At 56.3% G+C, this 19,954-nt stretch overlaps 2 protein-coding genes across 3 annotated transcripts in view; one reads left to right on the top strand and one right to left on the bottom strand.

Annotated features, from left to right (window-relative positions):
* Positions 1–1,225: 1,225 nt before the first annotated feature.
* ALDH4A1 (aldehyde dehydrogenase 4 family member A1) overlaps positions 1,226–19,954 on the bottom strand; it is a 157,773-nt gene continuing 139,044 nt past the window's right edge. The window contains exon 16 of the mRNA XM_066334425.1: positions 1,226–1,245. The gene's annotated coding sequence lies outside the window, so the exon portion shown is untranslated. The remainder of the gene's footprint in view (positions 1,246–19,954) is intronic.
* PAX7 (paired box 7) overlaps positions 3,691–19,954 on the top strand; it is a 102,561-nt gene continuing 86,297 nt past the window's right edge. The window contains exons 1-4 of one of the 2 annotated variants that reach the window (XM_066334416.1): positions 3,691–3,775; positions 5,675–5,910; positions 6,516–6,645; positions 7,604–7,732. In XM_066334416.1, coding sequence (XP_066190513.1) covers positions 3,691–3,775; positions 5,675–5,910; positions 6,516–6,645; positions 7,604–7,732 — 580 coding nt within the window. Of the gene's footprint in view, positions 3,776–5,674; positions 5,911–6,515; positions 6,646–7,597; positions 7,733–19,954 lie in introns of both variants that reach the window. The other variant, XM_066334417.1, reaches the window with a different exon arrangement.

Raw genomic sequence — 19,954 nt, 5'->3', positions numbered from 1 at the left:
ACTCCTGGGGACACTTGGGACCTGCTGGGGACACTCAGAATCACCCGGGACACTCCTGGGGACACTCTGGATCTGCTGGGGTCACTCCCGGATTTCCCGACCCTGGAAAAGCAGAACTCCTTAAATAAATGAATTAATTTATTATCTTTCCCAGCCGGTTTGTAACCAGCCCTCCCGCGGCTCCCGAGGCTCCCTGCCCGTTTCTGCCTCTCCCGCCTCTTCCCGCTGCGGACTCCGGAAAAATGCGGAAGTCCCGCAGAAATATTTTCCTTTCAATCCCCGTGTTTCAAGGTGGATTTCTCTCCCTTCAAAGGGAGATTTCTGGGATAATCGCTTGGGAAAATAACGCTCATTACTCCCATGGAAAACCTTCCCACATCCAGAATCTTCTGGGAATTGCAGGAGGAACCCACTTTTCATTAAATAATTCATCCCCGGGCGTTTCTAGGTTGGGTTGGTTGTTGTTATTGGGTTTTTTTCCATCTTTGTGTTGAAAATCGGGATCAAATCCTTCAGGTTTTCTCCCTGAGCAGCCTCTGAGCGATTTTTCCAAGGAAATTTCTCCGTCCTGGACGTGCCCCACTCCCCAAATGGGATGACATCCCTAAAAAGAAATAATAATAAGAAAATAAGAAAAGAACTTTTCGAGTATAATCTTAATTAATAAAAATAATTTTTAAAGAATTTTTTTTTTTTGTTTAGGAGAATCGTAATTAATGAAATCGCTGATTGGAGCGATTTTCCACACCGCGTTTAATCAACCTGAGAGCGTCTTTTCCCATGGAGAAAACGGGATGTGGAGCCTTTTCATCCCAAAAATCCGCCTTTCCAAGCGCGCATCCAAGTTGGAAACCCTCCCGCGAGGGATAACGGGATGCTCCTAAAAAATCCCAAATAATCCCAAGGCGCGTTCCCTCGGGAGCGGCGGCATTTATCGAGCACGAACATACCTTAGGAAACCATGGAGATGCGGCGGGGAAGGTGGGGAGCGGAATTCCCGCCGGGAAAGCTCCGGGAAGCGGGCGGGAATTCCGCGCTCCGCTCCCGGGGGATGCGGATTGAATCCAGCGCTCCCCGGGGCGCCGAGGAGCCGCGCTCGCCCTTTGTCCGCGAGGCAGAGCCGGGAAAAGATGGCAAAAGTGGGGAAAAAAAAATCTTAAATATTCAATTTTATCCCCAAAAAGGCTTTGGCGCAGGTGAGCCTTCCTGGAAGGGGAATTTTGGGGTGAGGGGTGGGGACAGTCCCTGTCACCCCCTGAACCCCCCGGACAAACCCCGGGGTGCGGCCGCCACAGTAATAATAATAATAATAATAATAATAATAATAATAATAATAATAATAAGCTGTTTTGGTGGCCACCGCCCGGAGCTGCAGGACAAAGTGAATTTCCCCCCGATTTTCCTTTTACCCTGGAAATGCCGAATCTCGCCCCGGTTCCAGCTGGACGGGGCGGGGGAAGGAGGGAAAACAAACGCGGGTTTTCCTGGCGGCGAGGTGACCCCGGAGCGGGGGGAACGCGGCCTCGGCCCGCCGAGTTTCACCTTCCCCCAGCGCCGGCAGAGCAGAAATATTTAATTTTCAACTTTATTCCCAGGCTCCTTCCCCGCCATCCCGGGCAATAATTGAATTAGGGCGGCAGGAATGCGGCGGGGGCCGCGGCTTTTCCCCCCGAAAACTCCGGGAATTGGGGGGGTTTGGGGAAGGAGCGAGATTTATTTTCCTTCGCCAAAGTCGCGCCTGAGCCGGGCTCGGAGTTCGGGCGCAACTTGACACCTCGGGAAGAATTTTAAAACGGATTTTTTTGCCCTCCCCACACCGGCCCGGTTTGGGGGTTTTATTTATTTTCGAGGCGGGTCGGGACGGATTTGGGGCTGGAAAGGCGGAAAAGCCCAAATCGCGCAGGTTTAGGCGCGGCTTTAGGCCGGGATGAAGAAGAGGGTGAGGCTGAAGATGGGGCGCAGGGGCCGGGCCGGGGATTTTGGGGGGCGCCTTTGGGGCCGGCCCCGCCCCCGGCCCCTCCCGGGGGGTTTTGGGCAGGGGGCGGCGGGGCCGAGGCCCTTTTCCAGCGGCGAACAAAAGGCAGCGCCGGCGCCGGCGTCACGTCCCGCTGCGCGCCCAGCCCCGAGCTCCGCGCCGGGGGCACCGAGAGCCCTCGGCCCGGCCCGCAATTAAACCGGCCTGTTAATTAATGAGAGAGGCACCCGCGCTGGGGAGGACCCCAACTCGGCCCCGCAGAGCGGCGGGGGGCGGGATGAGCCTTTCGCACCCCTCTGGAGGAAAAGGGGGAAAGCGGCTCCAAAGGCAGTAGAGGGAGCGGGGTGAGGGGTGGGGAGCGCTGGGCTCGGGCGGGCACTTTAGGGGGCGTTTAATTAATTAATGAGTCAAAAAATTTATTTGTTTATCTCATTTGTTTCTTATCATTCCATTTATTTCTTATTTAATTTGATTTTTTAAAAAATTATCACAATATTGTTAATTTTTTTCTTTTTAAATTTTAACTTTTTTTTTTAATTGCAACTTGCTTTCATTTCTATTCATTTTAATTTTCACTAATTTTTATTTTTATTGATTTTTGAATACTATTTTATCTCCGAATTTTTTTTAAAAAATTGAATTTCTTAAAAATTTTTATTTTATTTTTCAATCCACGCAGCAATTCGCCCACCCTGAGCCGGGCCCAGCCCATGCCCCTCCCGTCTTTCCCCTCCTGGAATCCGCTTAGGGGGAAAAAACACCCAAAACCCCCAAAAATAAACCCACAACCCCCCCAAAAAACCCACGACCGCTCAATTCCTAAATCCTCCCTGCTCTGTTTCACCCCACTATCTTTCCCAGCCTCTCGAGCAGCACCTCAGCTTTCCACGAGGAGCCTGAGAATGACTAAAAACATCCCCCCCCAAAAAACCAACCCACGAAACCGCTGGGAAGGAGCGCGGGGCTCCGCTCCCATTGGTGCCGCGGCCCGGCGCGGATCCCCCTTCCCATAAAAGAAAGGAGCCGGAGCCTATCAGAGCCCGCCCGTCCTTCCCACCGCCCCAACTTCCCCGCTGGAGCAACTTCCAGCCCCCTCCTCCTCCTCCTCCTCCTCCTCCATCCCTCCAGCGCTGCCACAGCCGCGCCGCCAGGAGGAAGAACCGCAGCGCACGGAGCGAACCCGGGGGGCCGCGGCTCCCCCCGCTCTGCCCCCCGCCAGCCCCGAGCCGGCCCTAAACCAGCCCTAAACCATCCCCGAGCCGGCCCTAAACCAGCCCTAAACCATCCCCGAGCCGGCCCCGAAGCCGCCCTAAGCCCGGCCCAGCTCCCCGGTAACTTTGGCCGCGCTGCTCCTCCCGGCTGACATTCCAGCGGAGCGGCCGCTCGGGACGCAGCCCCCAAAACTTCCCCGGCAATTTCTGGTGGGTGATCCCCCCTCCTTCTATCCCCGCTCCTTTCACCCCGAGCCTTGCAGGATTTTTTTTTTTTCCCCGCTTTTCTTATTTTTGATTATCGTTGCCGTTATTATTATTATTATTATTATTATTAGATTTTTAGAATTTTTGCCCGCTCGGAGCCCCAGATTTCTCCCTTGTTTTTGCAGCCGCTGGAAGGGCTGGGAAGGTCGGAAGAGGCGGCCCCGCAGCCCCCCCGGTGGTGCCCGGTGTCCCCCCCAGCCCCGGTCCGCACCGGAGCCCCTCGGCCGCCCCCCGACCATGGCAGCGCTGCCCGGGACGGTGCCGCGGATGATGCGCCCGGCGCCGGGGCAGAACTACCCCCGCACCGGCTTCCCGCTGGAAGGTAGGTCTGCAAAACCGGGAATTGCCTCTCCGGCCGCCGGAATTACCGGGGAGGGGGGATCGGGTCTGGGAAAGCGCCGCTGCAGCCCTCTGCAATCACCCGGCGGCGGCTCCTGGGGGGGTCCCCAAATTCTCCCAACTTCTCGCCCCTTCCCGCCGCGCTCCCCGCGGATTCTCGGGATTTGCCTTTGCTGTTCTCCCGTGTCTCGAGTATTCCCGGTCATCGCACAGGATTTTTGGGGCAGCTTCTCCAGCTTTGGGGTTTTTTTGGTTTATTTTTTTTTTTGGACGGGCTGGTTTGTTTAACACCCCGACAATTTCCCCTCCGCGTCAAAGCGAGGGGTGGGGGGAAAAACAACCAAACTGATGGGATTTAACTTTCCGGAGGGGGAAAATAGGAATAAAAACCTTTTCTCCGAGGGGCTCCTGGAGCAGCGGGAAGCCGGGATGTCCTTGGCCGGGGCTGGGGAGCTGTCACCTCGCCGAGTGTCACCCATCCTCCCTCCGCCGTGCCTTTGTCACGCGGGGGCGATTATTTCCAGGCGCACACATCCTCCCCACCCCCCACCCCCCACCCCAAAAAAAAAAAAAAAAGGAAAAAAAGAAGAAAAAAAGGCAAATTTCTAGCCGGGACCCCTCTGGCCGCATTTATTAAAAGCGGAGAAAATTTCATCCCGCCCGTGCTCAAGTGGCGAAAGGCGAAGGCGCGGAAAACCACGCAGGCTGCAAAACACACAGGGCGCGGGGATTTGCTCAAGTGCTTTTCTGTAGCAAATGAAGTAAAACAGACGGCAAGGGAAAGGATCAAAGGATTACAACAATATTTGCACAACATGACTGGGAATAATGAAAGGAGAGAGCGGCCGGCGCTTTTAGCGGCTCTTGAATGTAAAATTGGCCACTCGAGTGTTATCTGTCGATAATGATACATCCAGGGAGCGCCGGCCAAAGTGACTCGGAATTAGCGGTGCATGATTCTCTCTAAATCGCCAGGCAATTTCTGGAATCGACTTTTCTTTGTAGCAAGAGAGAGGGGAGAGAGAGAGAGGAAAAAATATTTATTAAAAAAAAGAGAGAGAATAAAAATCCGCCCCCCTCGCCTCGCCTGGCGCTCGCCCCCTCCAGCCTCGCGCAAATTACCCAGCTGAGTTCTGCCCCCCTCCCGTCCTTCCTCCCCTCCTTTTTCGCTTTAATTTCCAGCCTGTGAAATCGTATTAATCTGCGAGATCTGCCGAGCGAGGTGTTCGATAAATTGGGGTGGGGGCGAAGGAGCCGCCGCTGCCCCCGAGCCCGGAGAGGCGGCGGCGAAGTGGCCGCGGGGTAAAACCCCCCAAATCCACCCAAAAAAACCCCCAAAACCACCCCCAAAAAACCGCCCCGAGGGTGTTTCAGAGGTGATTCCCAAAAGTTTGTTTCAAAGCGGAGCTCCGGGAACCGAGGCCACAAGAGAAGGGAGGTTTTTTTCTGAGGGAGAAACGGGAAGTTTTGGAAGCGTTTTGTTGTGCGGGTTTGGATCTTCTCGCGTTCAAAACCCCGGGAATGATTTCGAACCAAGGTGTGAAATCCCAGCTCGGGACACATTTCCAGGGGTGGACACACGGGGATGGGCGAGCGGCTCGGGGGGAATTTTTATTTTCTCACTTTCCATGGGAAAATCTCCCGCGTGGCGCCGGGACAAACAAATACCGGGACAAACACCGGGATAAATACCGGGTTTAACACCGGGATAAACACCGAGCGCAGGGCACGAGCGAGACTTTCCTCCCCTTTTTTAAACCTCCAAATCCCGGGAGAGAAGCGGGAGGTGCGGGGAACCACACGCCGGATTTTCCCTGCCTTATTTTAACTTTTCCCCGGGTTTTTTGGGTCGGGTTTTTTTTTCCCCCCGTGTCCCTCGCAGTGTCCACGCCGCTGGGCCAGGGCAGGGTGAACCAGCTCGGAGGGGTTTTCATCAACGGGCGCCCGCTGCCCAACCACATCCGCCACAAGATCGTGGAGATGGCGCATCACGGCATCCGGCCCTGCGTGATCTCCCGGCAGCTGCGCGTGTCCCACGGCTGCGTCTCCAAAATCCTCTGCCGCTACCAGGAGACGGGATCCATCCGGCCCGGGGCCATCGGCGGCAGCAAGCCCAGGGTGAGTGCGCTGCGGGCACCGCGCCCCCAAATCCCGCCGCTTTGGGGGGTTTTTTTTTGGAGGGCATCACGAGTTTTCCAAGCTGGTTTTGGGATTTTTTTTTTCTTTTTGGCGGGGAAAGGGTTTTAATAAAGCTGCGATTTTCGGCCTCTGACGGGGCAAAAGCGGGGCCCGAGCTGGAGGTGATGGATGGGTTAAAGCGGATTCTTTTTTGTCCCCTCCACGTGCAACAAGTGGTGCGCGCTGGAGCGGCCCCGCTGGGTGCGGGGAATCCGGGATTGTTCGGGAATAGGGAATCCCTGGGGGTCCGTAAGCACCCCAAAAAGTGTCCCCTGCACCGGAGCTCACGGTATTCCCACCCCGCCGGCTCTCCCGGCCCCCAGAGCCCCCGCTGTTAGGATTTGGGGGAGCAGAGCCTTTTCCCAGCTTTTTTTCCTTCCTTTCCGCACTCCCAATCCCAATTTTCCACCGCGAACCCCGCGGCCAGGCCGGGTAGGGCAGGAATTCAATTCTTTTGAATTAAAATTGCTTTTCCCTCTCCTCTCCCTTCCTCTCCCGTCCGTCCGCCCCCGCGGGGACACCCCGGCGCCCCTTGGTCACAAAAGCAGGTCGCGACTCCCGACGTGGAGAAGAAAATCGAGGAATACAAGCGGGAGAACCCCGGGATGTTCAGCTGGGAGATCCGGGACCGGCTGCTCAAGGACGGCCACTGCGACCGCAGCACGGTGCCCTCAGGTGAGAAGGCAGCTTGGCCACCCCCGCCGGCCCCGCGGGACGATCCCACGGGAAAGGTTCTCCCGAGGATCCAAACACGCTCCCGGCTCCGCTGGGATGGAGGCGGGGAATCCCACCCAGCAAACCCCGGATCTGCGGGGATTTGTGCCCTGGCTGCTGCAGAACCGAGCACAAACAAAGGCCTTCTGCCAACTTCTCCAGCTCCCTGAAAGCCGGGGGCTGCTGCGGCAGGGGGAGACCCCCGGAGGAGCCCCAAATCCGGGGGGAAAGGGGAGCTCAGCTTGTCCCGCTGGGATCTGCGCTGTGGGGGCTGCGCAGCAACGTCCCCATAGGGCAGGGATCCATGGGATCCAGAGATCCCGAGGGATCCATGAAATCCAGAGATCATCAGAGATCTATGAGGTCCAGAGATCCATCGGATACCCAAAGATCCATGGTAGACCCATGAGATCCAGGAGACTCCGAGATCCATGGGGAGCGGGGCTGGATCCCAAAGCCCGGCCTGCAGGGATGTGTCGGGGGTCCGCAGGGATGTGTCGGGGGTCCGCAGGGATGTGTCGGGGGTCCGCAGGGATGTGTCGGGGGTCCGCAGGGATGTGTTTGGGGTCCGCAGGGATGTGTCGGGGGTCTGGGAGGTCCCGGTGGGTTTGGGGCGGCTCTGTAGGGCCAGAGCAGGCCCGGAGCTCCATCCCGGCTGTGGGAGCTGCGGGGAACTCGGGAATTGGGGGAATTTGGGGCTTGTGGCGCTTTCCCCGGTGACAGAGCGCGGGTGACCGTGGGCCCGTGCCCGTCCCGGCCTGTTGGGCCATCTCGGTGTGATCCCGGCCCATCCCACCGGGCACTTCGGGGGGCCGGGAGCCCCGGCAGGTGCATCCCCACGGGAGGAGCGTTCCCGGGGGAGCCGCTCTCCCCAGGCAGCTTATACTCGCCTTCCTGCCTTTCACTGTCCGAGGTTTAGTGAGTTCGATTAGCCGCGTGCTCCGCATCAAATTCGGCAAGAAGGAGGAGGACGAGGACTGCGACAAGAAGGAGGAGGACGGCGACAAGAAGGCCAAGCACAGCATCGACGGCATCCTGGGCGACAAAGGTACGGCGGGTCGCCGCGCCGCGCCGGGGGGGACACCGGGGACATCGGGGACACGGCCCTGCCCGCCGGGGGTGGCTCCAGAGCCGCTCGCTTTGCGGTTTCCCAAAAAAAAGGAAAAAAAGAAAAAACCCTCCCCGCCGGGAGCGGCGCTGGCACGAGGTGGAAGCGCTGTCGGTGCGTTTTGCTCGGGATCAATTATCCATAAAAAAAAAAAAAAAAGGGCCGGGAATGGCCGGAGGGGGGAGAGGCACCTCGGAGGCCGTAAATGAATTTGTTAAACAGATTTCGCTGCCGCCGCCTAAGTGGTCCCCTGGACCCGGGGCTGACAGGTGACCGATGGCGCCGATCAATATCAATTAGGGACGGGAGCCGCCAGCGCCGCGGGGACACCGGGGGGCCCCGAGCGGCCCGGGAGAGATGGCCCGGGAAAAAAGATCCCGGGAAATGATCCCTGGCAGTGATCCGGGGGAATGATCCCTGGCAGTGATCCGGGGGAATGATCCCGGGGAATGGTCCCGGGGAAGCCTCGCGGCGCTGCCGGGCCGGGCTCGGGGCCGCGCTCTGTCATCACCTCCCAAAACCGGCCTTGGAAAATTCCCACTTCTCCCAGCCGGGACTGCGGGAATTGGACCGCGGGCAGCGCCCTGATTCCAAAAGGAAAAACAAAATTTTAACAAAAGGTGGAATTTTGAGGGAGCATCCCGCAGATTCCTCGGGGAAGGCGCTCGGAGCCGCTCGGTTTGGGCACAGAACGAGCAGAGCTCGGCGGCTTTTGGGGGAGAAACCGGCGATTTGGGGAGTCCCGGAGCGCGGGGAGTTGGGATTTGCTGGTTTTCTCCCGACTCGGTGCAAAGCGAGGCCGGAGTTGGAATTTCGGGGGTTTTGTGGCTGTCGGGGTGAGCGGGATTCTCCCCCAGCCCCCGCGGGAATCGCGCACAAACTGCCCCCGTCCCTCCCGAATTTCCCCCAATTTGGGACAAGGGAGACGTGGGGGAAATTTTGGGGCAGAAAAGGTTCCCTCGAGCTCCCATCACGGGAGCTGGAAATGAAGGTGCACAAAAAAAGGGGTTATTTATTTTATTTTATTTTTTATTTTATTTTATTCTATTTTATTATTATTTTATTATTTATTTTTATTTTATTTTTATTTATTTTTATTTTGTTTAATTTTATTTAATATTTTATTTTATTTTTAAAGGATACGATCTTTTTTTTTTTTTTTCCTCCCTCTTTTCCCAACCTTGAAGATGAACTTCACTTTACAAAGACCTTCGAGTCTATTGAGGCTCTTTAAGGAAAAGATTCCCGACCACAAAAGCAAACAGCGGAGAAAAAAAAAAAAAATAGGGGGTAAAGGGAAAAAAAAAAAAAAAGAAAAAAAAAAAAAAAAAGCCAAGGGGGGGAAAAGGGGGAAAAACCCGAGGCTGCCTTAAAAAATGGAGTAAAGGGATGGGGGAGGGAGGGCGCGTCCATTCTCATTCAAAATTCCGCGAGGAGGAGAAAAACTTTTGGACAAAGGGCCGAGGACGGGAAGAAAGGGAGATAAATTATTCAAAACTCCCTGCTGTTAGATAGTTTTGTAATATTATCGGAGCGGCTGCTGCAGAAAGGCAGAGCCGTTGGACGCTGCAAAATGTTGCTGTGATTTGGGAGAGGGGCGATGCTCATTTGCAACCCGGGGCCTTTGTGTCGGCCAGGAGCTGCCCCCGCTCACTTTCGGGGTGTTTTTAATTTTATTAAAGGAGGGGGGACAAAAAAGAGATTGGGGTGGGGGGAGGTTGAGTTGTGTTTTCTGTTGTGTTTTCAACCAGGCTGGCCGCTCGGAAAAAATATCTTTATTTTTGAAAGCGCGGGTTGGGTTTGGTTTTGGGTGGGTTTTTTGGTGTGGTTTATTTTTTTTCCCCCTCCCGTCCTCGCGTTTTTCCCAGTCCTCGTCACCCCCCAAAGAATAGACCGAAAAAAAAATTTAAAAAAAAAAGAAAAAAAAAAAAAAAGAATGAAGGAACGGGGAGCTTTTTATCCCTGATTAGCGGGCGAGAAGTGCGTGTCAAGAGGCAAAACAAAACGCTCCCTCCTGCCTTCATGGGTGAGGCCGCGGACAAATCAAACACGACCCCCGTTCCTGGATGAAAGGGGGCTAATTTGGGCAAATTCCCGCGGCCGGAGCCTGTGGAGCGCCGCGCTCCCTCCGAGCGCGCACAATCTCCCCCGGCCCCGCGGAGAAATCCCAATTTTTCCGCAATTCCCAGGTTTTGGGGTTTTTTATTTAATCACCGCCCCCGCCGTCGCGCCGAGGTGAAATTACCCCCCAAAAAACACCTCCACGGGAATTCGGGGGGTTTTTTTTGGAGGGTCCTGCTCATCTCCAAAGCCGCGGCTCCAAAAGGAGCGTCCAAAATTCCGAATTTCCCGCTGCCCGGGCGGGTTTTAACGCCTGGGAAAGTTTTAATGGCCCCAATTAAGATAATTGATGATCCCGCTTGTAAAACACTGGCGGGCGGCGGCTGCGCGCTGGAAAACGCCGCGATTTCTGCTCGGGGAAATAAAACAAACCTGAATTTTGCTGGGAAAAAAACCCCCGCAATTCCTGCTGGAAAAAACCCCGCAATTCCTGCAGGAAAACAACGCGATTTCACCAATAAAATCTCTTCGGTGCCCTCTTTCCCTCCACTCAATTTTCACTAGAACCTCGCACTGGTTGAGGCAGGGATGGAATTTATTTTTTTTTTTTTATCAATTTCTGCACCCAACGCGACTTCTCCCCCGGAGAGCTGCGGGGCGAAAAAGTGAAAAAAAGAAAAAACCCCAACTTTGGGTTTGCTTTTTTTTTTTAAATCTCTCTCTGTTATTTTTTTTTTTTTTTTTAATTCCGGCGCTGCCAAACGCTCCGTGGCGGGTTCTCCTCGCGGGGAGCCGGGGGAAGACAGCCCTAAATGCTCTCTCTTTTTAAGTGGGAAAGAAAGCTTCCACCCTGCGCCTGTTTCTTTCTATCGTCTGCTTGGCATTTAATAATGTTAAGACTTATTAGAGCTGGTAATGAAAACTGTGGCTGTTGAATAGGGAGCTGTGTTGGAGAAGGGTGTAATAGCTCCAAGGCATGCTAAGAAATGTATTTATCCCCAATCAGTACTCACTCTCTGAGTTCCCAGCACAAACGTTAAGTTGAAGGGTTTTAAGGCAGATTAAATTGAGCCTTTATTTCTTTGCACTTTCATCTTTAAACGGCTCACTCCAGCTAGCCCTGGGCGGATATTCATGAGCCTTCACTTGGGCTTTTTTTTTTTTTTTTCCTATTATTTTTTTTAAATATATGTTTATTTTATTTATATCTATCTATCTATCTCCTTGTTAAGAGGGAGATGTTGTCGCTATTTATTGCTGTGATTGGAATTCTGATTTGGGGGTTGTTGTTATTGATGGGGGGGCGGAGGCGCCGCTCTCTCCCTCGCTGGGGAGTGTGAATTTGGGGACCCCCCACCCCAAATTTCGGGGGGCGCCGCTCGGGGGTCGATGGGGAGGGAATTCACTGAGGCCAGAGCCGGAGGGGTTCCGGGGGTGTCCCCCCGAGCCCGAGCGTGTCCCCCCCGGGCAGCAGCGGGCACGGGCGGCGCTGTCCCCGCGGGGACCCCCGGGCCCGGCCTTTGGGGTGGGGACGAGGGGTTTTGGGGACTCCGCTTTGTGCCCCCCCACTCTGTGCCCTCGGCTGATTTTGGGGGGAAAGATGGAGAGGGGCGGGGTCGGGGTTCAGGTTTGGGGGAAAGATGGAGAGCAGAAGGATGGGGGTTGAGGTTCTGGGGTGAAAGATGGAGAAGGGCAGGATCGGGGTTCAGGTTTTGGGGGGAAAGATGGAGAAGGGCAGGATCGGGGTTCAGGTTTTGGGGGGAAAGATGGAGAAGGGCAGGATCGGGGTTCAGGTTTTGGGGGGAAAGATGGAGAAGGGCAGGATCAGGGTTCAGGTTTTGGGGGGAAAGATGGAGAAGGGCAGGATCGGGGTTCAGGTTTGGGGGGCAGGATCGGGGTTCAGGTTTTGGGGAGCATGATCGGGGTTCAGGTTTTTGGGGGGCAGGATCGGGGTTCAGGTTTGGGGGGAGAGCGGCGCGCTCGGGGTCCCCTGGCGCTGGGGACAGTGCGGGAGGGGGGACAGGGACAATTCCAGCCGGGAACTCCCAGCGCTGCTCCCGCCGTGTTTTTGGGGGGCCGCAGCGAACCGAGGGGCGGATTTTGGGGGGTCCCGGCCGCTCTGAGGGAGCCCGCGGGCAGCGGGGGGAGAAGGGGACCCCCACACCTGGGCAGGGGCTTTGTTCCCCGGCCGGCCGAGAGCGGAGCGCGGCTGCGGGGCCGATTTATCAGCAAACAATCGGCGCGGGTTTAAAAATCAACACGCGGCTCCTCTGTAAATGTGTGTTTAGAAGCGCGGGGGGGCCCCGCGAGCAGACACTTCATCAAATCAAGGGATTACCAAAGGTTGGCAATCTAATCAAACAGAGCCCAGGCGGGATTTGTGAGTGTTGCGAGCGGGATCAGCTCTAATAATGGGGGGCAGGAGAAGAGATAGGGAGGTGTCAAGCAATTCATTGGCTTTAGGCTGAGTTATTCTGTGCATATTTCAGGCCGAGAGAGAAGAGAGGGAACGAGGAATATAAAAAAAAAAATAGAGGGAGAAGGGAGAGGGAGGAGGGGGGCTGGATGCGGGCGCACACGGAGCTTACATGTCACAAAAAAAGCTGAGACAAATGAGGTACAACAATAAACACAGATAACAATTACAAAGGCAAACAGTGGCTTTTGGGAACGAGAACCTGGGCTACATAAACAAAGTCGGCAAATGTTCGCAAGATAAACTCCTGCCTAAATCGAGTGTGACGGGGAGGAGAGAAGAGAGGAGGAGAGATAAGGCTGGAGAGGGGAATAACGAGAATAATCGAACACGAGGCGTTTGAAAAAACAAACTTGAGACAAGGATGCGGCGAGCGGGGCTCGGGTGCGCGGGAGGGAGCGCAGGAGGATCGCGGAGATGCCCGAGATCCGCGCCCTGCCCGCGCTGGGGATTCCTCCCGTCCCTGGGGGAGAGGGAAAGGCTCCGGCCGGAGCGGGGGAGGGGAAGGGAAATGTCGGGATCAGAGGCAGGTGGGGAGCCCCGGACGGGAGAGGAAACGCGGCGGAGACGTTTTAATGTGGAACTTGGAGGTGATTTCATTACCCAGGGCGGGTAGGAAGCAGATTTGGGGCGAAGAGGGGAGATGGAGCCGCGATAGAGCAGCGCAGGAAGGAAGAGGGGAGGTCTCGCCCTAATCCCGTGTTTGGGCCCTAATTGGGCGGGCAGAGGCGGAATTAAGGCAGGAAAGGCTGCGAGGGAAAGGCGCGGACCGGGGGCTGCCGCAAACAAACAGATCCCCCCAAACAAACGCCGCTTTTAACCCGAAATCCTCCGAAGGAGCAGCTCGAGGCCGGGCCGGGTCTCGCTCTCCCGCCGAGGATCTTTTCCAAGCGGGAATTGCGCGCGGGAGAGCGGAGAGACGTGTCTGCAGCGTGGTTAAAGGAATTAGATATTTACCAGTTTGAAATAAGCCTGGGTATGGAATAAAAAAAAAATGAAAAAAAAAAAAGGAGGGAGAGAGAGAGAGGGAAGATGAGACGGGAGAACACTTCAAACGAATTCATCATCTGGAGTGGCGAAGGGGAGATTTAGAGACAGTATTGGGAAGTTATTTAGATATTAATAACATATTTTCCTGAGGCGTCAGGAGTGCCTCCATACGCACTTTTCCCTCGCAGCTATTTGGCTGGGTGAAATATGGGAGACCCAAATGTTGGGGAGAGATAACACAATCAGCCGAGCCCTGGTCCTGCGACTGCATCGCGGCGTTAAACCCGGATTAACCTCCCCATTCCTCCCCCTCCCCCGCCGCCGCTTCGCACCCCCCCAGCCCCCAAATTCCACCCCCACGAGAAGCTTTTTTTCCAAATTTTTTTTTTCAGGGGAATTTCCGCGGCAGGGTTTTAAAGCACATATAAGAGCGGGGAGGGACTTACCCCGGCATTAGGGTGAAGGATCTTGGGGGAAATTGCGTTTGCCACAAAAGGGAAAATAATAATAATAATAAAAAAAGGGGACTCGAGGCCCCTCTGCAGACCTGGGCTTTGCAGATATTCCGTATTTATGGGCATTATTCTTAAAAAGAAGTGGGAGAAAAAAGAAAAAACGCCAGTTTCAATCATCTGCCGCTTTTCTCTCCTCGTCCCCACGCGGTTTTAGCCGCCCTTTTAATGGTTTCTATTTTGTGTTTTATTAAATCGGGACTTCGGCCTGGTTTGGGCTCTGGGGTTTTGGGGGGCTGAGGAGATGCTGGAGGGCTCAGGAGAGGAGCCGTGGAGCCCCGGGAGCTCCGAGGGGGCAGCGCAGGAGCCAGACCCCCAGAATTGGGGTTTGGGGGCTCCTCCTGCCCTGCTCCCCCTCAGCCCGGGGAAAAGCTGCAGCGGAGGAGTTGGGAAGCGCAGGTGCAGCTCCGGGAGGGAGCAGAGCTCGGGATGGGGCTGCGCCTTTGCCGGGGGAGGAGGGCCGGGGTATCCCCCTCCCAAAAACCCTCCTCCTCCTCCTCCTCCTCCTCCTCCTCCTCCTCCTCATTCCCGGCTCATCCCAAGGCCGGCGCTCGGCGGGGCCGCGCCACAAAAGGAGCGGGATGTCACTAATGCCGGTTTATAAAGACATTTGTCACCCGGAGTTGGGGACAAGGGGGGAAGGAAGGGCCGAGGGGGCGCGGGGAGGGCGGGAGCCGGGTTTGGGAGGCGCGGGGATGACGGTGATGCGGATGAGGATGGTGATGAGGATGAGGATGGTGATGGTGATGATGATAGTGGTGATAATTTGGGGGCACCGTCTGGGACTGACCCGTGCACTTGAACGGCCCTCGGGGGTGTTGGGAGGGACAGGTGGGTTTGGAGCTCCTTGGAGAGGGTTTGGGGCTCCTCGGGGAGGGTTTGGAGCTCCTCCAAGGGAGCTGCATCCCTTTGGAGGGACTTTGGAGCTCCTCAGAGCGGGTATGGAACCCCTCAGGGGAAGCTGCATCCCCTTGGCAGGGGTTTGGAGCTCCTCGAGGAGGGTTTGGAGATGCTCGAGGAGGGTTTGGAGCTTTTCGAGAGGAGCTGCATCCCTTTAGAGGGAGTTTGGAGCTCCTAAGGGAGAGTTTGGCACTTCTTGGGGAGGGTTTGGAACTTCTCGAATGGGGTTTGGAACTTCTCGAATGGGGTTTGGAGCTCCTCGGAGGGAGTTTGGGACCCCTCGAAGGGAGCTGCATCCCCTTGGAGGGGGATTTGAGATCCTTAGAGTAGGTATGGAATTCCTCAGGAGAAGCTGCAACCCCTCGGCAGGGCTTTGGGGCTCCTCGGGGAGGGTTTGGGGTTCCTTGGGGAGGGTTTGGGGCTCCTCGAAGAGAGCCGCAGCCATTTGGAGGGGGTTTGAAGCTCCTCAGGGGGGGTATGGAACCCCTCAGGGGAGCTGCATCCCTTTGGGAGGGTCTGGGAAGGGGAGAGCGAGAGGGGAACTGAACCCAAACCCCAAAGCAAGGGAAAGAGGGAGCGGGTGAGGAGGAGAAGGAGCGGCGCAGGAAATGGAGCCGCTCGGAGCCTTTGATCCCTTATCGGGAGCACAAAGCGACTTCAGCACTGACAGCGCCAGGCCCTCATTAGCGGCCGGGCCCTCATTAGCGGCCGCGCCCTCATTAGCGACCGGGCCCTCATTAGCGGCCGCGCCTCTCCGGGACCCCGCTCCGCCCGCGCCCGGCTCCGGGAACACCGCGGGTCCGGGGACGGCCCAGCCACGGGAACGGCACGGGAATGGGATCGGGAATGGGATCGGAAATGGCACCGGGAATGGACTGGGAATGGCAGTGGGATGTCATTTGGGATGTCATTGGGAGTATCGTTTGGAGTATAATTCAGAATATCTTTGGGACTATAATTTGGGATATCATTGGGAACATCATTGGAATGTCATGGGGAATATCATTTGGGATATCATTTGGGGTATCACTTGGAATATCATTTGGAACATCATTTGGGACATCGTTGGGAATATAATTTGGGATAGCATTTAGGATATCATTTAGGAAATCATTTGGAATATCATTGGGAATATCATTTGGCAATTCTGCATCTCCGCTTCTCTGGGGCCGGGCAGGGCGTGGCCGGGCGTGGCCAGGAGTGGCAGGGCGTGGCCGGGCAGGGCGTGTTCGGGCAGGGCGTGGCCGGGCCGGACAGGGCGTGGTCGGGCGCGGCCGGGCAGGGATCTCTGGCTGATGGAATCCAGAGAGATTTTTGGGCTGCTGGGCATTTTCAGAGCGTGGCTTTTTCCAGGGAAATGTTGGGAAAGAATTCCCAAACCAGCAGGCAGGATTTCCTCGGGGGAGGGGGATGGGCTGGATGTGGGAATGTCACAGCCCAGGGATGTCCCCGCCCCCACCTGCGACCCCCAGGGGAACTGGGGGACCGAGGGAAAGCTGCGGTTCCGGGGGGCGGGGGGCAAGGGGGTGTCCCCTGCCCCACAGGGAGTGTCCCCTGTCCCACAGGGAGTGTCCCCTGTCCCATAGGGAATGTCCCCTGCCCCACAGGGAGTGTCCCCTGTCCCACAGGGAGTGTCCCCTGTCCCACAGGGAGTGTCCCCTGTCCTACAGGGAGTGTCCCCTGTCCCATAGGGAATGTCCCCTGCCCCACAGGGAGTGTCCCCTGTCCTATAAGGGGTGTCCCCTGCTCCACAAGGAATGTCCCCTGTCCCATAGGGCGTGTCCCCTGTCCTACAGGGAGTGTCCCCTGTCCCACAGGGACTGTCCCCTGTCCCACAGGGAGTGTCCCCAACCCCACAGAAAGAGAGACGTCCCCTGCCCCATACTGGGCTTTCCCCGGCCCCATATTGGGGTGTCTGTTGCCCTATGGAGAGGTGTCTCATGTCCCATTAAGAGAGGACTGTCCCCTGCCCCATATCGGGGTGTCCCCTGTCCCATAAAGCTGTGTTCTCTGCCCCTACGGGCTGTCCCCTGCCCCACTGGGCGATGTTCTGCTGCCCCATAAGTTGATGTTCTCTCACCCCACTGAGGGCTCCTCCTTTGCCCCGAAAGGATCCTCCTGTGTCCCACGGAGGGATTCTCCTTTGGGGCAGCTCCCTGATCCCAAAGGACTCTCCCTGATCCCAAAGGGCTCCCGGATCCCAAAGGGCTCCCTGATCCCAAAGGGCTCCCGGATCCCAAAGGACTCTCTCCCGCCCCGGGGATGTTTCCGAGGGCTCCGGGCACCTCACGCTGTTTTCCCCCTGCCCTGGCCCGGGCCTGCGCCTGCCGAGGGAGAGAGAGGGAGAGGGAGAGGGAGAGGGAGAGGAGGAAAAGGAAAAGGAAAAGGAAAAGGAAAAGGAAAAGGAAAAGGAAAAGGAAAAGGAAAAGGAAAAGGAAAAGGAAAAGGAAAAGGAATTTCCCTTCTTGGTTTTCACCGCGCTCCCCTCGGGAGGTTTTTTGTTGCTAAAATTGGAAGGAGCCCCTGGCTGACCCCGGGCACCGGGGGGAGCCCCGGCCCCGACCCTCAGAGCCGCCTTTGTCCGCGGCCCCGGGATCAAAGGGACCCGGGGACATCTCCGGGAGAGGGGCGGGGGTGGGGACAGCTCTGCGAGCGCCGGGCCCAGACTCGAGGGGGAAAAAAAGGAAAAAAAAGCGATTTTCCCGTTTTCCAAGCGAATGGGGAACCCGGCGCTGCCCCTCTCCCGGCTCGGCAGCGCCAGCCCGGCACTTCTCATTGCTTTCATTTCTTTCATTTCTTTTTATTCCCGTGGCCGGGACGCGTCGATTTGCATTTTTATTGGGAATTAAGGCAGGAAAGTTGATTCCAGAAGGCGCTTTCGGAGAGGAGCCGAGAGCACCGGGCTGGGTCCGGGCCGGCTCAGGGCTGGGAGCAAGATCCCAGAACCAGCCGGGAAAAACTTCCCCAAGACCGCGGGGACCGGCAGGGTTTGGGGCAGGACTTGGGGCAGGATTTGGGGCAGGACTTGGGGCAGGACTTGGGGCAGGATTTGGGGCAGGACTTGGGGCAGGATTTGGGGCAGGATTTGGGGCAGGATTTGGGGCAGGATTTGGGGCAGGATTTAGGGCAGGATTTGGGGCAGGATTTAGGGCAGGATTTGGGGCAGGACTTGGGGCAGGATTTGGGGCAGGATTTGGGGTTTTCCCCGCGCAGAGCCCCGGGTTTGCTTTGCTGCCATTAATTCGGGGTGTGGAAAGGCGGGCAGGAGCGGCCGGGGCTGCAGGGGACACCTCGGTGTCGGGGGACATTCGGGGACATCTGGGGACATCCGGCGATGTTTAACTCGGGCACGTGGGGTCGGGACAGGAAAGCGCCGCTGCCCCGAACGGGCCGGGGGGGCTCCAGTTAGTGACCCCCAACCCCTGCAGGGCCCTGAATGAGCCGGGAGCGGCGGCCGCTGCTGCTTTTAAAGGAATATTTCTGTTTATTTATAAATGTTTATCTCGCGTTCAGCGCCAGGCCGGCCTTTTCCAGAGGGATCCGCGATTGGATTTTTTTTTTTTCCCCCGTGCGGCGACTTAATTATTTTGAAATTCCTTCCCCACTCCCGCAGATGATGCTGTTTGATGCTAAAAAGCAGCAAATTGAGCTATTTGAAGCTTCCTCCCCCCCTTTCCTTCCCTGGAATGCGGATATTTGGGTTGTACCTGGTTGCTCCGTTGATATTTTTTTTTTCCCGGAGTTTTTTTTTCCCCCTTAATCTCCTTCCAGCCCCAAACCCTCCCCCGCGCGGGGCTCGCTGTGCTCGCAGCGGGATCGCGGCGATTTCCACGCCCGAAAACTTCAGGCAAAAGGAGGAGGAAAGTTTGCGGGCTTTGACAAACGGGTTGTTTGGCCGGTTTGTTGGTTTTTTTCTGCGGTTTTTTCTTGGTTGTCGTTTAAATAAACACAAACCGAACCGGGCGGGATTTTGCCATCCCAAATTCCCCGCGGGGGGGTTGGAAGGAGGAGGAGAAGACGCAGCCTCGGGTGGCGAAACCCAAGGGATGGGGTTTTTTTTGGGGGGGGGGGGAAATTATATAAAATACCCCCCGAACCCCCGCGATTCCCCAGGGAAAACCTCCCGCAGGTTCACGGAGCAGAGAGGGAGAAATTCCCCAGTGTCTGCCCGGCTCGGCCAAGCTCTGCCCGGGAATACAGCGGGGATTCCTCGGCTGGGAGCGATCCCGAGGGATAAAACAAACGCAGCGCCGAGCTGGGAGCGCGCCGGGCCCGGGGCTCAGCGGCCGGGAGCAGAAATCACCCCCGGGCCCGGGGGAACCCCAAATCTCGGGGTGATTTTTCCCCTCTGCCCGCCCGAGAAGGGGAAAAGCAGCGCCTCAGCCGCGCTCCTCTGGAGCTCCGCGAGTTCTCTCGGCGATTTTAAACTTTCCCCCGGTCGAATTCGATTTTTTTTTTAAACTCTTTTTGCCGCCCCCTCCTCTCTCCCCCCGATTTTTTTTTTTCTTTTTCCTCGGGTATTTTTTTTTTTCTCTCCCCGCGCTCTGTTTTCTCTCCCCTTAACCCCGAGTCCTTTTTGTGCGCCCGCCTTTGAGGGCGAGCGCGGCTTTACAGCTTGCTACACTTTCTAAGTGCCTCAATGGCCACTTTAGAAATACAAACAACTTTTAGAGATAAAATAACCAAACCAGAATGGGACTTTCAATGGGGGAATAGTTGTTGTCCTTTACCATGGAGTGTGCAGCCGCCTCTGCCTAATCCAGCTTTCATTTTCACCGACAAATGCCAAGAATCTATATCTGTCTCCCAACCCCTCGGGAGCTTGATTACACGACAAAAGGCTGCCATTATCCGCCGCAGAAAACAGGGAGGGGACACGGGGGGCTCGGGCCTCTGAGGATGAGGGCATCTCCAAACTATTGACTTAGTGGATGAAGTCAAGAGCAAACACGCTGAGATCTGAAGGGGAGGGGGGAAGGAGCTCCGGGAGCGGGGGGAGGATGCTCGGGGAAGCGGCGGCGGAAAAAAGCGGCGGAAAGTGCCTGAAAGTAGCGCGGAAGGGACGGGAGAGAGGCTGGGGAGGGACGGATCCATCGGGAAAAGGTTTTTCTCGCTCCCCATCCCGCTCTGTCTCCCACGCCCCGTTCAGATTTTTTTTTTATATTTTCCTGGTTTTGCCTCGCGTGGTGGTTTTTTTTTGTCCCGTTTAAATTTTTTCAAAGG

The sequence above is a fragment of the Sylvia atricapilla genome, chromosome 22 (genome assembly GCF_009819655.1).
Source record: "Sylvia atricapilla isolate bSylAtr1 chromosome 22, bSylAtr1.pri, whole genome shotgun sequence".
In the NCBI taxonomy this organism is placed as follows: domain Eukaryota; kingdom Metazoa; phylum Chordata; class Aves; order Passeriformes; family Sylviidae; genus Sylvia; species Sylvia atricapilla.
This window is presented reverse-complemented; position numbering and strand designations above follow the sequence as displayed.